This window comes from Rattus norvegicus, chromosome 8 (genome assembly GCF_021556685.1).
Source record: "Rattus norvegicus strain SHRSP/BbbUtx chromosome 8, alternate assembly SHRSP_T2T, whole genome shotgun sequence".
In the NCBI taxonomy this organism is placed as follows: Eukaryota; Metazoa; Chordata; class Mammalia; order Rodentia; family Muridae; genus Rattus; species Rattus norvegicus.
The window spans coordinates 117,173,449-117,190,399 of NC_141541.1; the positions used below are offsets into that span (position 1 = coordinate 117,173,449).

General features: G+C 42.7%; 1 protein-coding gene across 3 annotated transcripts in view; it reads left to right on the plus strand.

Moving 5' to 3' along the window:
* Positions 1-16,951, plus strand: part of Prkar2a (protein kinase cAMP-dependent type II regulatory subunit alpha) — a 65,092-nt gene that overhangs the window by 35,879 nt on the left and 12,262 nt on the right. For all 3 annotated transcript variants that reach the window (XM_087560755.1, XM_087560754.1, NM_019264.2), the window contains 4 exon segments: positions 4,758-4,864; positions 9,436-9,589; positions 15,895-15,996; positions 16,145-16,219. In XM_087560755.1, coding sequence (XP_087416881.1) covers positions 4,758-4,864; positions 9,436-9,589; positions 15,895-15,996; positions 16,145-16,219 — 438 coding nt within the window.

Here is a 16,951-nt window from a genome sequence, read left to right on the forward strand (position 1 = left end):
CTCATAGAAGTTTGTGACAGAGGAGAAAGAAGGATGTCTTTTGTTCTGAGCTGTTTATCTATGTGTAAGACTTCATGACTTTTCATCACAAGATGCTCTGGAAAATATTTTCCAAGAATAAAGGTATATATAGCGCTGGCTGCCCCGGGCTCACCTGTAGACCAGGCTGACTTCCAACTCCCAGGGATCCGACTGCCTCTGCCTCCCAAGTGCTGGGATTAAAGGCGTGCACCACAACTGCCTGGCACAACATGCATTTTTTTTAAAGATTTATTTATTTATTATATATAAGTACACTGTAGCTGTCTTCAGATACACCAGAAGAGGGCATCAGATCTCTTTACAGATGGTTGTGAGCCACCATGTGGTTGCTGGGAATTGAACTCATGACCTCTGGAAGAGCAGTCGGGTGCTCTTAACCGCTGAGCCATCTCTCCAGCCCCATGCATTTTTTTTAAAGTTGAAACCTATTCATTTTTTTTTTAAAGATTTATTTATTTCATGTGAGTACACTGTCACTGTCTTCAGACACACTACCAGAGGGCATCAGATCCCATTACAGATGGTTGTGAGCCACCATGTGGTTGCTGGGAATTGAACTCAGGACCTCTGGAAGAGCAGTCTTAATCGCTGAACCATCTCTCCAGTCCCCCCAACATGTATTCTTAGTTTGTGGTTCTTTGTTCTTAGTCGATGCACATATTGTATTTGATCGTGATCATTTCAGTTTTGTTTCCTCTAGTGTGGATACTCTAGTGTAGATCCCTGATACCTCATGACAGTCTCTAGAGAGTTACCAGAGAAGGCTCAGAACAAGAGCCTTCCTCAGATCTGCCCTGAGATGTTGCTTAGTCTGGATTATACAAGAAGTTTTGAATGTATTGCCAGTATCTTTTCCCCCTTTTATCTTTTCTTTTTCTTGGCAGCATTTAACTAGAAGATTTCAGGGAATGTCGGTCCATGTTTTACATGAGCGTGGATGGCACACAGTAGTAAGCGTTCCTTTTTTAGCTTGTATGGGGCTTTGGAATTAAAGATGCCTTTTCACATTTTATTTGAGGAAACACAGTCTCTCTGCATGGAATTTCACAGAAATAGCGTCATTTCATTCTTAAGTTAAAGCTAGTATTCTTTTCTTTTTTGCATTCTGGTCCTGAGAATTGAACTTAGGACTTCACATACCAGAGATATGTGTTCTGTGACTAAGCTGTTGTGCGTATGTATGTGAAGGGGTATATTGTTGGAGGGGTGCATGTGCGTGTAGAAGCTAGAGGTCAGCCTCAGGGGTAATTCTTTTGATGCTGTGTGCTTTTTTAAACATGGAGTTTTGGGAATCAAACTCAGGTTAAATGAGCCATTTCTCCTGCCCCTAGCCCCCTTTTTTGAGATATGGTGTCATGTAGCCCAGGCTGCCCTTGAACCCATTAAATAGACAAAGATGACCTTGAACTTTTTTCAGATTTATTTATGTTTTATACACACACACACACACACACACACACACACACACACGGATACATTGTCTGCATGTACGTCTGCACACCAGTAAACAGCACCAGACAGTTGTGAGTTGCCATGTGCATGTGCTTGCTGGGAGTTGAACTCAGTTCCTTCAGAAGAGTAGCCAGTGCTCTTAACAACCACTGAAACATCTCTCCAGCCCTGACCTTGAACATCTGTTGTCCCTGTTTTTAACATCAGTGTAAAGCTGATATTTTCTGTGCTCCCTGCCACTCGTTTATCTTCTTGGCTACGGGTAGGACTCCAACTTGAGGCCGAGACCAGCGTTTGATCAGAATTTAGTAGTATTGTTTGCTTTTTATTACATTTATTCATATAGTTGCTTTCTGGTAATGACACATAGTGTTGGTAAGTACGTAATTATATATGTCACGCATAAGTGAAATATGCATATATTTTCTGTCCTTTAGATACCATTTACCAAGCAACACTGTAGCAAAATGCTGTCCTTACATTTGCCTCCTTAGTCATAAAAATTGATGAGGTAGAAATTAAATTTTTTTTAGAAGAAGTTAGCTGTGCCTGCCTACTCACAGGTAAAGGTACCACTCTACAGGTTAACCTCTGAGGCCTTCTGCTGTATCAGTAATTGTCTACATGGCTTTGACTCCCAGCAGGTAGCAAGTGTGTACCCACCCAGGAGCATCTGGATTCATGAATGAAAAGGTGCACGCATGCACACCAGTTAATTTTTGACGTGTTGTGATTGGCTCAAAGGCTGGGCATTCCTAAACTGTCCCACTTTCCCATGCTAGCAAATGCTCTCCTCCAGTGCTCCTGAGGCTCCTAAGCCTTTCCCTGCTGCCCCAGGCCCTATCAGGGAAGTGGGCAGTGGCCACTTCCTGAATTCTTTTTTTCTTTTTTTCTTTTTTTTTTTTGGTTCTTTTTTTCAGAGCTGGGGACCAAACCCAGGGCCTTGCGCTTCCTAGGCAAGCGCTCTACCACTGAGCTAAATCCCCAACCCCCACTTCCTGAATTCTTTTTTTTTTTTTTTTTTTTTTTTTTTTTTTGGAGCTGGGGATCGAACCCAGGGCCTTGTGCTTCCTAGGCAAGCGCTCTACCACTGAGCTAAATCCCCCAACCCCCCCTGTAGCTCTTACATCCCATCCTTCTCCCCTGAGTCATGGCGGTTCTCTGTCTTCTTTCTCCTAGTTCCTAGCCCTTGCACATCTAAAGTTCCTGCCTCAGTCCACCTGTCCAACCATTAGCTATTGGCTCTTTATTCATTGATTAATTAAAACCAATTGGGGACAAGGACCTTCAGCATTTGGACATGCAGCTTCCCAAGTTTGGGGACTGGTTTAATTCAAAGCATTGGAACCATTCCCCAACAATCTGCTCTCTGGATTCACTACGCCTGTTCATACTTATGTCCACACATTCGGAAAGTGACAGCACACGTTTTAAATACAATATAATGGCACCATCCAGGTAGAAGACAGTTGTGTAGGTGCAACAAGGGAAATTGGAACGATGACTTAGACAGCCAGTTTCCCTTTACATTGTTGGAAAACACTTTATTTTTAAAATAATGGTTATTATCACGTTAATTATCAAAATTAATGACTCATTGCAACATTTCCATATATGTAAATGTCTCTTCCAACCATTCTCCCATTCTCCTTTCCTTCCTAGTAGTCCACATTCCTTCTTCGTTTCCAGGCTATCTTTCTGTTGTTCAGTTTTCACACTTAAGAGAAAACATGCACTGCTTGTCCTTCTGTGTTTGTTTTACTTCAGTGAGCATGACCCTGCCCAGTTCCACCCACACCTCCATTCGCCTCACTGTGTAGATGCCGCCTTTTCTCTACCTACTCACATGCTGACCGGCATATAGGTTGACTTCATATTTTGGCTCTTATGAACAGTAACATAAAATATGAATATGTATTTTGTCTGCTGACTTCACTTCCTTCTGATGAGTATCCGACAGTGGTATAGCTGGGTCCTGCGCAGCTCTATTCTTAGGCTTTTGAGTGGCTCACATACTGTTCTCCACAGTGGTATAGCTGGGTCCTGCGCAGCTCTATTCTTAGGCTTTTGAGTGGCTCACATACTGTTCTCCACAGTGGCTCTACTAACTCACATCTGCTTCCAGGATACACGTTCCCTCTTCTTCACTTCCTCACCAGCATTGCTAACTTTTCTTATAATACCCGTTCAATTTAGGGTGGCATGAAATCTCAATATAGTTTTGATTTGCACTTTCCTGATGACTAAGGATGTTGATCTAGAGCCCCTCCCCTGTTTCATTTCTTTTTTAAAGAAGATCCTATATATAGATCTTAGTTCGGCCTTGAATTCTGCCTAGGATAACCTTGAACTTCTGATCTTTCTGTTTGTATTCCCCAGTTCTGGAATTAAAGTGTTTATTTATTTATTTATTACAGCACTTGGAGTCAAACACAGGGCTTCTTCTTTTTTTTTTTTTTTTTTTCTTTTTTTCGGAGCTGGGGACCGACCCAGGGCCTTGCACTTGCTAGGCAAGCGCTCAACCGCTGAGCTAAATCCCCAACCCCAAACATGGGGCTTCTTGAATGTGAGGCAAAACACTCTACCAGCTGGGCCACATTCCCAGCCTCAGACTCAAACCTCTACCTGCCTCTGCCTCCTGAGTGCTGGGATTAAAAGTGTTTGCTGGCCTGGTCTTTCTTTTAATAAATGTCTCTTCAGATCTTTGGCCCTTCTTTGTTTCAACCTGACTACTCTTTCTTCATTTTTTAACATTTTGGGCTTCTAGGAAGTTTTTTTAATTTTTCTTTCTTAAAATGATGGGGAATTGAACACAGGGTCTCTGCATGCAAATGATCTGTGCCTTAGCTGCACCCTCAGTCCTCATGTTTGTTTGTTTGGAGTTCTGTGTATATTTTGGATATTGATTCTCTGTCAGGTGAATTAGGAAGCTTTTCAAGACAATATTGCCTTAAAAGAATTGGCAGGCCAGACTCAAGAAACTGACAGGGCCATCAAAAATTCCAAGCCCAGTGGGCGTGGTGGCACATGCCTTAATTCCAGCACTCGGGAGGCAAAGGCTGGCAGATCTTAGCTCTCCGGTATCTGCTTTAACCTTGGTGGTGGTCTAGTATAGACTCTTACTATGTAATCACATACACTGGGATAAATACGACCTTTGTGGTGTTTTGTTGGGATTAAGGGTGTGTACCACCATGCCAGGTTGACCGTCCTGTTTTCTCAGCAAAGGTAAAAGCCATCTGTTCTATTCTTGTGTACCTTAGGAACAGCTTTCTCAAGTTCTGGACGCCATGTTTGAAAAGATAGTCAAAACTGACGAGCATGTCATTGACCAAGGAGATGATGGAGACAACTTTTATGTCATAGAAAGGTGGGTAGGAGATGCTCTGTAAATGTCTGGCCACACCTCCGGGGATTCATAATTCCTGACAAACGCCTTTTCTTTTCCGATACTGCGTTCAGCCCAGAGGGCTCCAGAGCCAGGTGAATAAGTTTCCCAAAGCTTTTCGAGGGCTCATAGCTGCCTCTCTATCTACTGCTGCCCTGAGAGACCTGAGTAAAAACCCCTATTTGGGGAGAGACCACTTACAGTTAGACAGAGAATGGCACGATGTGTTTCGTAAACATGTCATTTCCAATGTTCAATTGAATTGATTCCCTGAGACACATCTGTGATTCTCTATTGTCATGGGAGGCTTTGATTCTAAAAGTAATATACTCCCTGAATCCCCATACTCTCAATATTCTCTGACTCTGTACCAAGTATAAACCATATTGGAGAGAATGAAATATTGCGGTTTAGCTCCCTAATTTACCTGCATCTTAGTGTTTTGAGCTGAATGTATTCTCCTGAGAAAGAATAGGGCTTCCTTCCGAATCCTTCTCAGTCCTAAAAAAGGAGTCTCATCAGAGTCTAAGGTAATAAAATGTTACCATATATTATTCTCTCATGTTAGAAAGACTTATCTTTATTTATATGTATGCATATTTACATGAATCAATATATGCATGTGTTTTTAAAAGGTTATTATTTTTACTTACGTGTGATGGGGTGGGAGTGGGGGTGAAGGTGGTACATGGAGTGCCCACAGAAGCCAGCAGAGGGCATTAGATCCCTTGAAGCTGGAGTTAAAGACTCGCGCATTGCCCATCAGGGCACTGGAGTCAGAACTCTAGAAAATCAGTCTGTGCTTCTAACCATTGAGCCAGCTTTCCAAACCCTTTTTCCTTTCAAAGTAACTTCAAAGTCTAAAACAAGGGGCTGGGGACTTAGCTCAGTGGTAGAGCGCTTGCCTAGGAAGCACAAGGCCCTGGGTTCGGTCCCCAGCTCCGGAAAAAAGAACCAAAAAAAAAAAAAAAAAAAAAAAGTCTAAAACAAAACAAAGCCTAGAACAAATAGTATAGAAAATTCTTATAAGCCCGGCCCTACAGGTTAATGATCCGCTATATTTAGCATATCAATTTGTTCAGAATAAGTTCCAGAAAGCTAAGCATGGTCGTCTACACCTGTGATCACAACAGCAGGGATGTGGAAGCAGGAAGTTCAGGAGCTCGAGGTCATCCTCAGATACATAGCAATTTCAAATCCAGCCTGAGCCACCTGAGACCATGTCTCAGAACAACACAGTGAGGTAAGATACAGTGTACCTGTATTTTACCTCCACTGTCACCTGTGTTTTCTGAAAACCAGGGAATTCTCTTTAACAATTTTTAAATGAGAATCATTTTTATACATCTGCGGCCAAGATGTATGCCTTGTTTAGAATTTTCTAATTACTTCCCTGAGTTTTGGGGTTCTTTTATTAGTTGTCATCAAGTAACTGTTGCAAATTTAGCTTATCATACCTTTGCTTGTTAAAAGTTTAGTGTGTGCATGTACAGACATCAGGACACACAGACACACAGACACACACACACACACAAACACACCCCGTGTGTGCGTGTACAGACATTAGGACAACTTGCTGGAATCAAGGTTCTCCTTCTACCATGTGGGTCTCAGAGACTGAAACACTTGGTTGTTAGACTTGGCAGCAGAACCCTTACCAGAGAGGCGTCTCACTGGCACCTGTTGAAAGGGAGTTTTAGGGCTGGAGAGATGGCTCAGCTGTTAAGAGCACTGACTGCTCTTCCAGAGGTCCTGAGTTCAAATCCCAGCAACCACATGGTGGCTCACAACCATCTATAATGAGCTCTGATGCCCTCTTCTGGTGTGTGTGAAGACAGCTACAGTCTATATAATAAATAAATCTTTAAAAGAAAGGGAGTTTTAGTTTATGTGTATGTCTGGGTGTCTGAGTGCATGGGTGCATGGGTGCATGCATGGCACATATGTGCAGGAGTTGGTCAAGGCCAGAAGAAGGCAGTGGATGCCTGGGCACTGAAGTTACAGGTGGTTGTGAGCCTGGCATGAGTGCTGGGAACCTAACTTGGGTCTTCTTCAGGAAGAGCAAGTGTTCTTAACTGCTAAGTGATCTCTGCAGCCTGCTACCATTTGCTTTTATTTTCAGACAGGTTTTTGTTTTGTTTTGTTTTTTGTACCCCTGGCTGTCCTGGAACTCTCTATGTAGGTCAAGCTGGCATCAAATTTACAGAGCCTGCCTATCCCTGTCTCATAGGATTAAAGATGTGTACCACCATCCTGGCTTTTTAAGTTTTAAAAACTTTATGTGTATGGACGTTTTGCCCACAGAGACCAGAAGATAGCACTGACTCCCCTGGGACTGGAGTTATAGAGATTATGACCCACCATGCGGGTGCTGGGAATTGAACCTGAGTCCTCTGGAAGAGCAGCCAGTGCTCACAGCCACTGAGCCATCTCTCTGACCCCTGTTCAAAATTTTGAATGAAAAATTTTACAACTTCCTGGTTAACTTTTATATCCTTGGTACTACTAGCTAATTATTTATTATAAGTAAATTATATTTGTATTGTATTTTATTATTTATATATATTATTATAAATTATTATAGTTATTATAGTTGAAGGTATTTTTTTCTTAAAATTTTTTTATATGTATGGGTGTTTTGCCTGCAAGTATGTCTGTGCACCTCAGGTGTACCTGGTGCCCACTAAAGCAAGACGAGATTGGATCCCCTGGGACTGGAGTTACACATAGTTATGAGTTACCAAATGTGTCCTGGGAAGTCAACTCCGGTTCTCGAGAGAGCAGCTAGTGCTTTTAACCTCTGAGCCATCTCTCCAGCCCCAGAACAACTTTTATTAAACTTTTATATTGTCTGGTGAGTAGCCCTGCAATAAGTTTTTTCAGTTTCTTTATCTCTTTTGAATGATTTCAGCAGGACTTACGTGTGTGCACGAGTGTTCATGTGTGATTGTGATTGCAGATAGTGTTAGTGTTGCTGCACCCGTGATCAGATGTGAAGACACCTCAGGCGCTGTTACTCTGGTGCTCGACACCTTATTTGAGGCGAGGTCTCTCTTTGGCCTGGGGCTCGCAGATTAGCATAAGCTAGCCAGCCAGCAAGCTTAGTTATGTATCTGTCTGCCATCCTGGGGCTGGGATTCGAAGTGCAGGCCACCATGACTGGCTTTGTTTGTTTGATTGATTGATTGATTGATTGATTGATTGATTGTTTCAAGACAGGGTTTCTCTGTGTAGCCCTGGCCTTCCTGGAACTCAGTGAGTCATCTGCCTCTGCTTCCTGGAATGCAGGGATTAAACGTGTGCACCACCACTGTTGGACATGCAAGCACTTTGCTAGTAGAACCATCACCCCAGCCCTCAAAGGATCTCTTTGAGTCACTTGTTGATATAGTTAGTTGTCTTACAGAAATTCTGAAAAGTCTGTTTGCTTCTTAGTGCATGGAACACGTCCATTTCTCTAAATGGTAGTTCTGAATATTTTCTGAGTAATCATTTGCAATAATAGGTGGAAAGTTGTTTAATTATTTTAATCAGTTCAGTCTTTGTTTTCAACAAATCATGAAAGAAAAACTTTACAGTCAACTCAATGCTTTCCACAGAATACTTGATAAGATTTAACACCTTTTTGTAATAAACTTCATCATTGCAAGATATAGTGGCTTATCTCTGTTAACACCCAGGGACCTAAGGCCAAAGATCAGGAGTTCAAGGCCAGCCTGGATTAAGCTGAAAGACCCTATACTCCCTCCATCCTCCCCAAAAAAGCTGAGCCTAAGAAAGGGCACCTGTGCTCTTCGTTTCCAGTTAATGTTGTTTGTGCTGGAAGCCCTAGCCAGTGTAGTGAGGCAAAAGTAAGGAAGACAGTACATACAGACTAGAAAAGAAGGAAAAGTCTTCAGGGAAAATCCACAGCAATGCTCCAAAAAAGTTAGTGAATTGAGTTAGTCAATTTATCAATGTTGGAAAATGCAAAGTCAAATGCAGGGCTGGAGAGATGGCTCAGCAGTTAAGGGTACTGGCTGCAGCTCCAGAGGACCCAGGTTCAATTCCTAGTACATACGTGGCAGCTTATGACCATCTGTGACTCTAGCTGCACAAACTTGGACGCCCTTTTTTGGCCTCCTTGGAGACTGCACGTATATGGTACACAAATATTCATGCAGGCAAAACATCCATGCACATAAAATTTATTTAAAAAATAATAACAATGGTAAGTGCAAAAATCATTGTGTGTTTTAGCAAAATTACGTTGGTTATTTCCCCCTTTGAGACAGGATGTTACGTATCCTAGACCTACTAAACTCACTGTGTAGCTGAGGATGATCTTGAACTGATTCTCCTGCTTCCAACTCCCCAGTGCTGTAATTACAGACATGAACCACTATGCCTGGTTTATCTAGATCAGGGCTCAAACCCAGGGCCTCCTGCATACTAGGCAAATACTCTCAACTGAGCTCTGTCCCCACCTCTTGCCCTCTTTTTCTTATATGTGTCTGTCAGTGTTTTAAACTTTTCCAAAGTTTAAAATGAATTATTTCTTGTCATTCTTCTAGGGGAACCTATGACATTTTAGTAACAAAAGATAATCAAACACGATCTGTTGGTCAGTATGACAACCGTGGCAGTTTTGGAGAACTAGCCCTGATGTACAATACCCCGAGAGCTGCTACCATTGTGGCCACCTCAGACGGCTCCCTTTGGGGATTGGTGAGTGAGAAATGTGTGGTATAGTGTTAACTATCTTCTGTAGCCCGTTATCAAAAAATGTGATGTCACCGGTCTTATGTAAATGCATTTCCCGTTTTCCTCAGTGGCTTAGCACCACATCCTTTGTTCTAAGTTACAGAGTCATGTGGCTGTCATGAAACCTGTGCTAGGTGGCACCTCCACCTCTAGCTGTGCCAGTGGTGGTTTGTCCTGTGTGCAGCCATCCATTTGTCCTGTCTGCAGCCATACCCAGTGGACAGAGCATCAGGAATGCTAATGGCCATGCTCAGGGAAGTGGGATTTAGCATCGTCCTGGTAAAACACTGTAGGTCTTATGTGTATTATCTACTGTCTACCTCATTTCTTTCCTTTTCTGTTTATTTACTTGTTTGCTTGTTTGCTTGTTTGTTTTTGGTACTTCAAGACAGGGTTAGTTTGTGTAGCCCTGACTGTCCCAGAACTCATTTTATAGACCAGGCTGGCCTCAAACTCACAGATTTGCCTATCTCTGCCTCCCAGGTACTAGAATTAAAGGTCCACTATCACCACCTGGCTACCTTGTTTCTGCGTTATGTTATATATCCAAAATCTGTAACTCTTCTTTCAAAAAATATCTTATACTACAATTCCATATTTTACTTTTACAATGAGGACCTCTGTAGTTATCTCTCTGCTTCCCTTGTAAGAATTAAGTTATGTCATAGAATTAATATCTTTCTGGCTAGTGGAAGAATAATAGATGAATCAAAATTTCCTAAACTTGGTAAAAATATATAGATATGGATATAAATATATACACACAATACACTTTTTTTTTTTTTTTTGGTTCTTTTTTTCGGAGCTGGGGACCGAACTCAGGGCCTTGCGCTTCCTAGGCAAGCGCTCTACCACTGAGCTAAATCCCCAACCCACAATATACTTTTATATATAATATATATTGATTAAAAATAAGTCAATCCTCCAGGAATGGGTGGCACACGCCTTTAATCCCAGTACTTAGAAGGCAGAGGCAGGTAGATCTCTCTAAGTTCAGAGTCAGCCTGGTTTACATTGTGAATTCCAGGCCAGTTAAGGCTGCATGGTGAGGCTCTGTCTCAAAAGAGACAACAAGCAGAAAGAGTGAGTCCCTAACAAGAAAAGCATAAAGAACGTGATAGCCCCAGTACATAGCACGAAGCATCCTGAGTGCAGACAAGCGCTGCACCATGGATACAGAGAACCCACAGTAAGTGCTGGAGAAAAGAATTCTCTCAGCCAGAGTTGTCTGCCTCCTGAAAAGACCCTTTAAGAATGAGGACATTCCCACTTGAAGGAGACTGACCCTAAAGGAATGGCCAAGTCTAGTTCAGGAGGTAAGCAGTAGAAGGAAAATTAGAGACACTATAAACCCAAAAGACCAACAAAGAGGGGTCGATAAACACAGCGAGCGGCCTTATTTCCGTTTTTTAAGTTAAGAGCTTGTACACTGACTGAGGTGATTGTTATACATGAAAAAGTATTTGAGACAACTACATCTTATGAAGGGGGAGAGGCCAGATTGAAGTAAAACCTTTCAAACAAATCCAGTTTTGCTGTGCACTGATGTGAATCACATGTGTATTACTTAAGCCTAGAGCAACCTCTGAATAGGTCTCGAGCTGAATGCAGTGGTGTGTCTCTCAGTCCCTGCTACTCAGAAAGCTTGAAACATGAAAATCAGTTTAGCCCAGGATTTCAGGGTCAAACTAGGGAACACAGTGTTACTCCATCTCCCCCACACTGCCAGAAATTGTATAGAGATTTAGTCAGATTTTATAAACCAAATTCCAGAAAGTTTTCAAGTAATCTATGAAGAAGTGGGAAAGGAGAAACAAAAGTTATAAAAATAAAAGAAAGAAAACAAGGAACAAAAGAAAATACAAATATGAAAATCAATGTTATCTAAATAGGCCAATGGTGGCACACAGGATCACTACGAACCGAAAAGGAACGACAAAGGAGGAACTGGGTAAACATGGTGAGCAGTTAGTCTACGTAGTAAAGTCCAGGCTGGATGGGCTGCAAAGCAAGACCCTGTCTCAATAAAATAGCCTGTGAGTCAGCTTAGCAAATAAAACCACTCTCTGTACAAGTGTGGCACCCTGAGTTCAGTTCTCAGAACCCACAGTGAGAGGAGAGAACTGACTTACGACAGATGTCCTCTGACCTCCACTGATGCTCTTGCTCTCGACACACCCCTCCCCAACAATAGCAATAAATACAACTTTTGTCTCTTTTAAAGAATAAAACTGGGGGCTGGAGAGATGGCTCAGTGGTTAAGAGCACCCGACTGCTCTTCCAGAGGTCATGAGTTCAATTCCCAGCAACCACATGGTGGCTCACAACCATCTGTAAAGAGATCCGATGCCCTCTTCTGGTGTATCTGAAGACAGCTACAGTGTACTTATATAATAAATAAATAAATCTTAAAAAAAAAAAAAAAAAAAGAATAAAACTGGGCTGGAGAGATGACTCAGTGGGTTAAGAGCCCTGACATCTTCAGAAGGACCCAGATTTTAATTCCTAGCACTCACATGGCAGCTCACAACTGTCTGAAACTCAAGTTCTAGGGGATCCCATGCCCTCTGCTTGCCTCTGGATACAATGATTGTATAGACCTATGTGTAGGCAGGATAGCCATCCACATAAAATTAGAAAATAAAGGAAAAAGAAGAAGAAAAGGTAAGCAAATATGCTAATTTAAAAAGACTAAGACAATTTAAGAAATGAACCAGCCAGGTGTGGTGGCTGGCGCATGCCTTTAATCCCAGAACTTGGGAAACAGAGACAGGCAGATCTCTGAGTTCCAGGACAGCCTGATCTACAGAGTGAGTTCAAGAACAACCAGGACTACAGAGAGAAACCCTGTCTCAAGTTGTTGTCCACCTTCCCCCAAAACCCTCCCTACACCAAAAAGAAAAAAAAAGAAAGAAGAATGAATGATCCAACCATTTGCTGTCTAACAACTCACTCAAATACGATGACTAAAGCACAGAGAAGGACAGAAGCAAATGCATCATGCAGCTGCCAGTCACATTAATATCAGACTTCAGAACAAGGAACATTGCAGGGACAGAGTAAGCACTGCACAATAACGAAAGGCGCGGTCTACCCAGAAGGCGCCACGCCCTTAAAGTGGGTTCGACGTAGACAGATCCACGTCCCAGATGATGCACTGTGACTCAGCAGAAATCACTGAGGATACGGAAGAGCTTGGCCTGGTAGACCAGTAGGATCTAATTGAAATGTATAGAAGAGACACAGCAGAATATATTCATTTTAAGAATGTAAATGGCGGGGTTGGGGATTTAGCTCAGTGGTAGAGCGCTTGCCTAGGAAGCGCAAGGCCCTGGGTTCGGTCCCCAGCTCCGAAAAAAAGAACCAAAAAAAAAAAAAAAAGAATGTAAATGGCCACTACATTAGACCCTACCCCGGAATGTAAAATTAATCTTAACAAATCAAAAGTTGAAATTAGGGTTAGAGAGATGGCTTAGAGGTTGAGAGCACTGACTGCTCTTCCAGAGATCCTGAGTTCAATTCCCAGTAACCACATGGTGGCTCACAATGATCTGTAATGGGATCTGATGCCCTCTTCTGGTGTGTTTGAAAAATTAATATCAGTATTTATTCTTTAGCCATAATAATGGAAATAGTGAAAATCTCCAAACATTTGAGGATTACATAATCCACTCTTCATATAAGTAATATAAGGAAATAATAAAGTAAAAATAACAAGTTAAAGTGGAAATTATTTAAAAATATAATGGTCTATGAAATAGTCTGCCTTCTGGCTTGACATAGGGCTGTGGACACGAGAGAAGTAGCTGCGTCCGGGCCGGCACAGCTGACGTAGGTGCCCAGAGAATGGTAGCACCGACTCTGTGGCCATGGTGCTGGTCACCACTTGCCTGGAGTTAAGGATCCTCCTCTCGGTCCTGGCCTGACATCAGGCCAGTGACCCATGAAGAAGATGCCCCTGGGCTTCATTTGGTCACTTTACAAGCTCAGTCTCTCTTGGAGCTTCTGTCTTATGTCCAGAAATGGACTTCAGGATGATTCAGAGGCAAAACTTTTGCACTGCCTGCTGAGGATAGACAAGGAGAACAGTGTTGTCATGGAGTTCTGCCCTGGGTTCTACATCCCTGCTTAAATGAGTCATTGCCCTCAGTCAGAGGACACTTCCTGGTAAGCATGACCAAAAGTGACACTCATTCCTTTTCCCACTTGAACTTGAGGGCTCTTTGCCCCCTTGTGTACTTACTGCCTCTTCACTGCTCTGTGGGCCACCCCTCAAGATTAGGTGGGCATTTGAGGTAGGGGCTTGTTTGTTTGTTTTAACGCTGTTCACAGTCACAAGAGCTGGCCTTGCACGGCATAAAATAAAAGTTCTGGGAAGTATAAAATCATGCAGACAGAGGATCAGACTTGGCTGGGAGAGATGCCCAGTGGTGGAGTACAAGGAAGCCCTGAATTCAGTCCCCAACTCTGCATAAAACCAGGCATGGGAGCACATTTTCTGGTTATGTGGTGAATTCAAGAGCAGCCTGGCTTACATGAGAACTTGTCAAATGAAATTAAATAAATAAATGGATGGATGGATGGATGGATGGATGGATGGATGGATGGATGGATGGGACAAGAACCCCAATATGTAAGTCACTGAAGAAAGTCTCCATTCTTTTTTGTTGTTGTTGTTAAAGAAGGTTAACCCTTTTTTTTTAAAAGTATTTTATGTCTGTGAGTACAGTGTAGCTGTCTTCAGACACATCAGAAGAAGGCATTGGCATAGGGGGTAGCCTTCTTTTACTCTGTAGCTTTGGCTGACCTCAAACTCACAGAGATCTCAAACTCACAGAGATCTGTCTGCTTCTGGCCCCTAAGTGCTGGGATTAAATGCATGTACCGTGGTACCCAGCAACAGTACTTGAATCTTTTTTTTTTTTTTAGATTTCTTTATTATTATATATAAGTACACTATAACTGTCCTCAGACACACCAGAAGAGGGGATCGCATCCCATTACAGATGGTTGTGAGCCACCATGTAGTTTCTAGGAATTGACCTCAGGACCTCTGGGAGAGCAGCCAGTGCTCTTCACCACTGGGCCAACTCCAGCCCATGTGATAAGTTCTTCACCTCAGAATCAGAAATCAATGCAGATGATGTAACCCGTGAGAGCAGTAAAGACTCAGTAGCTCCTGTCAAGCAAGCAGACGGTGAAGAAAACGGAGACCAACTTAACTCAGTGCCAGTGCTGTAAAATAGTGAGTGCACTGTAGTTTAGAGCAGAGGAGGAGGAGCCCACAGTCGCCCGTACTGGGCATGTAAGTGACTTCTCTGATTAAGTAGGTGAATCATGGCATGAGACAGGGCTGGGAATTCTGGGCTGATGGAGGTACAAACCGTATTGCCTCTGTGCGGTCTCCACCATGCTCCTGCCTGTCTTCAGAGACTCGAGGAAGCTGCAGCTCTGCTCTCTGTACTGCGTCTTCAGCCTTTGTGTTTAGGATGTCATTGCCGTGTGCAAAACATTCATCTCTGACAGCCAGAGGTAGAAGAAAAATACTGCTAACTTAGATCCAATGCCAAATCCGTTTTAGTTTCTAGTGTTGCTTAATTAGGCCTCCTGCTGTTGAGTCCTCTGTCTGTTGAGTGTCTGAGATCACAGGCTTACACTGCCATGCCCTGGAGTCCACCTGGAAATGTTTGCCTCTGTACTTTGTACATTTCTGTTCGAATGCTATCTTGAGCTTTTAAAATTCCTTTATATTCCCTCCAGCATACAGCAATTGCAAAAATCCTTCTCTACTTTATACTTTGTTCTCTTTTTGTTTCTGTTAGAGATGGTTATTCAGGCAGGCCAAGAATTCTCTTGTAGCCTAGAGCAATCTTGGATGTATGGTTTTCCTGTCTCAGCTACTAAGTGTTGATTAAGGCTATGGGTCCTGTGTATCTTGTGTTGTCTTTTCTTTATAGTCACAGACTCTTGATGGGCATTATTTGCCTTTTCTGGAGGTATCTTTTGGTTCTAATACCTATGAGCACCCGGGTATTTAATGGGAGTTTTGTTTTGTGATCTATTTACGCCCCACGGCGGCACTCATTGAGCACAGCAGCACACTACAGTTTGGAGACTTGTGCCTAGCTCAAGTCTGAGGGGTTTTTCTTCCAGCATCATTAAACCCTGTTGATTAGGGACTTCCAGCTCTCTAGCAGTGGTTCAGCTACTTAAACCATAGATGTTCTCTTCACAGACATATAGTAGACTTGCCCTGTGTTTTCCTGTAGGACCGGGTGACTTTTAGGAGAATCATAGTGAAGAACAATGCAAAGAAGAGGAAGATGTTCGAATCGTTTATTGAGTCTGTACCGCTCTTTAAATCACTAGAGGTAAGGCTTACGAGAGTCTGTGTATGTGGTTCATGAAAAGCTGTTAAAACTGCTCTTAGGTCTTCAAATAATACTGTTCTGATCTAGTTGTAACAGTGACAGTCAATCAAGGTTTTATCCTCATACTGTAACTATATCCGTTACTTAGATGTCAGAACGAATGAAGATTGTGGATGTGATCGGGGAAAAGATCTATAAGGATGGAGAGCGAATAATCACTCAGGTGAGTTGGGGGCTCACACAGCTCCTTTTCTGGAAGTCCCCATCACAATGAACAGTGTGACCTGCTTGCGGACTGAGTATGGTAACGCACATCTGTCATGCCAGCATTTAGGAGAAGTAAGCTGGGTGGTGGTGGCACATGCCATTAACCAAGCACTCAGGAGGCAGAGGCAGGCCAGTCTCTAAGTTTAAGGCCAACCTGGTGTACCCTGTCTTAAAAAATAAAACAGAAAAAAAAAAAAAAAAAAGAATGGGGGTGGGGGTGGGGCTCTGAGTTTGAGGCCATCCTGCTCTACATACCAAGTTCCAGATCACCCAGAGCTGTTTAGAGATCCTGTCTCAAAAAAGAAAAAAAAAGGAAGGAAGGAAAGAAAAAAAGAAGAAAAAAAAATCACTGGAAGCTCATGTTGTCCCTTCTATAGAGACCTCTGAATGCTGTTCACTGAGGCCCATCTCCCTGAGACGTTAGTTGAAGTACCAGGGATTGAACTCACATGCTGAGCAAAGGCTTCTGCCACTGAGCTGGGTCCTTGGTCCTTTTTGTTTATGTTTCGAGACAGCGTGATCAAGTCGTCCTAAACATGGAAGCCTTCGAAGTCTCTGCGATTGCACCATGTGCTGCTAGGCTCGGACTGCATTCATTTAGGGGTGGGCTTCTGCCGTTTGTTCTAGTGGATCTAATTTTCTTTTGACCCTGAGTAAACTTTATTAGTCTGTACTAGACAGCTGGGGC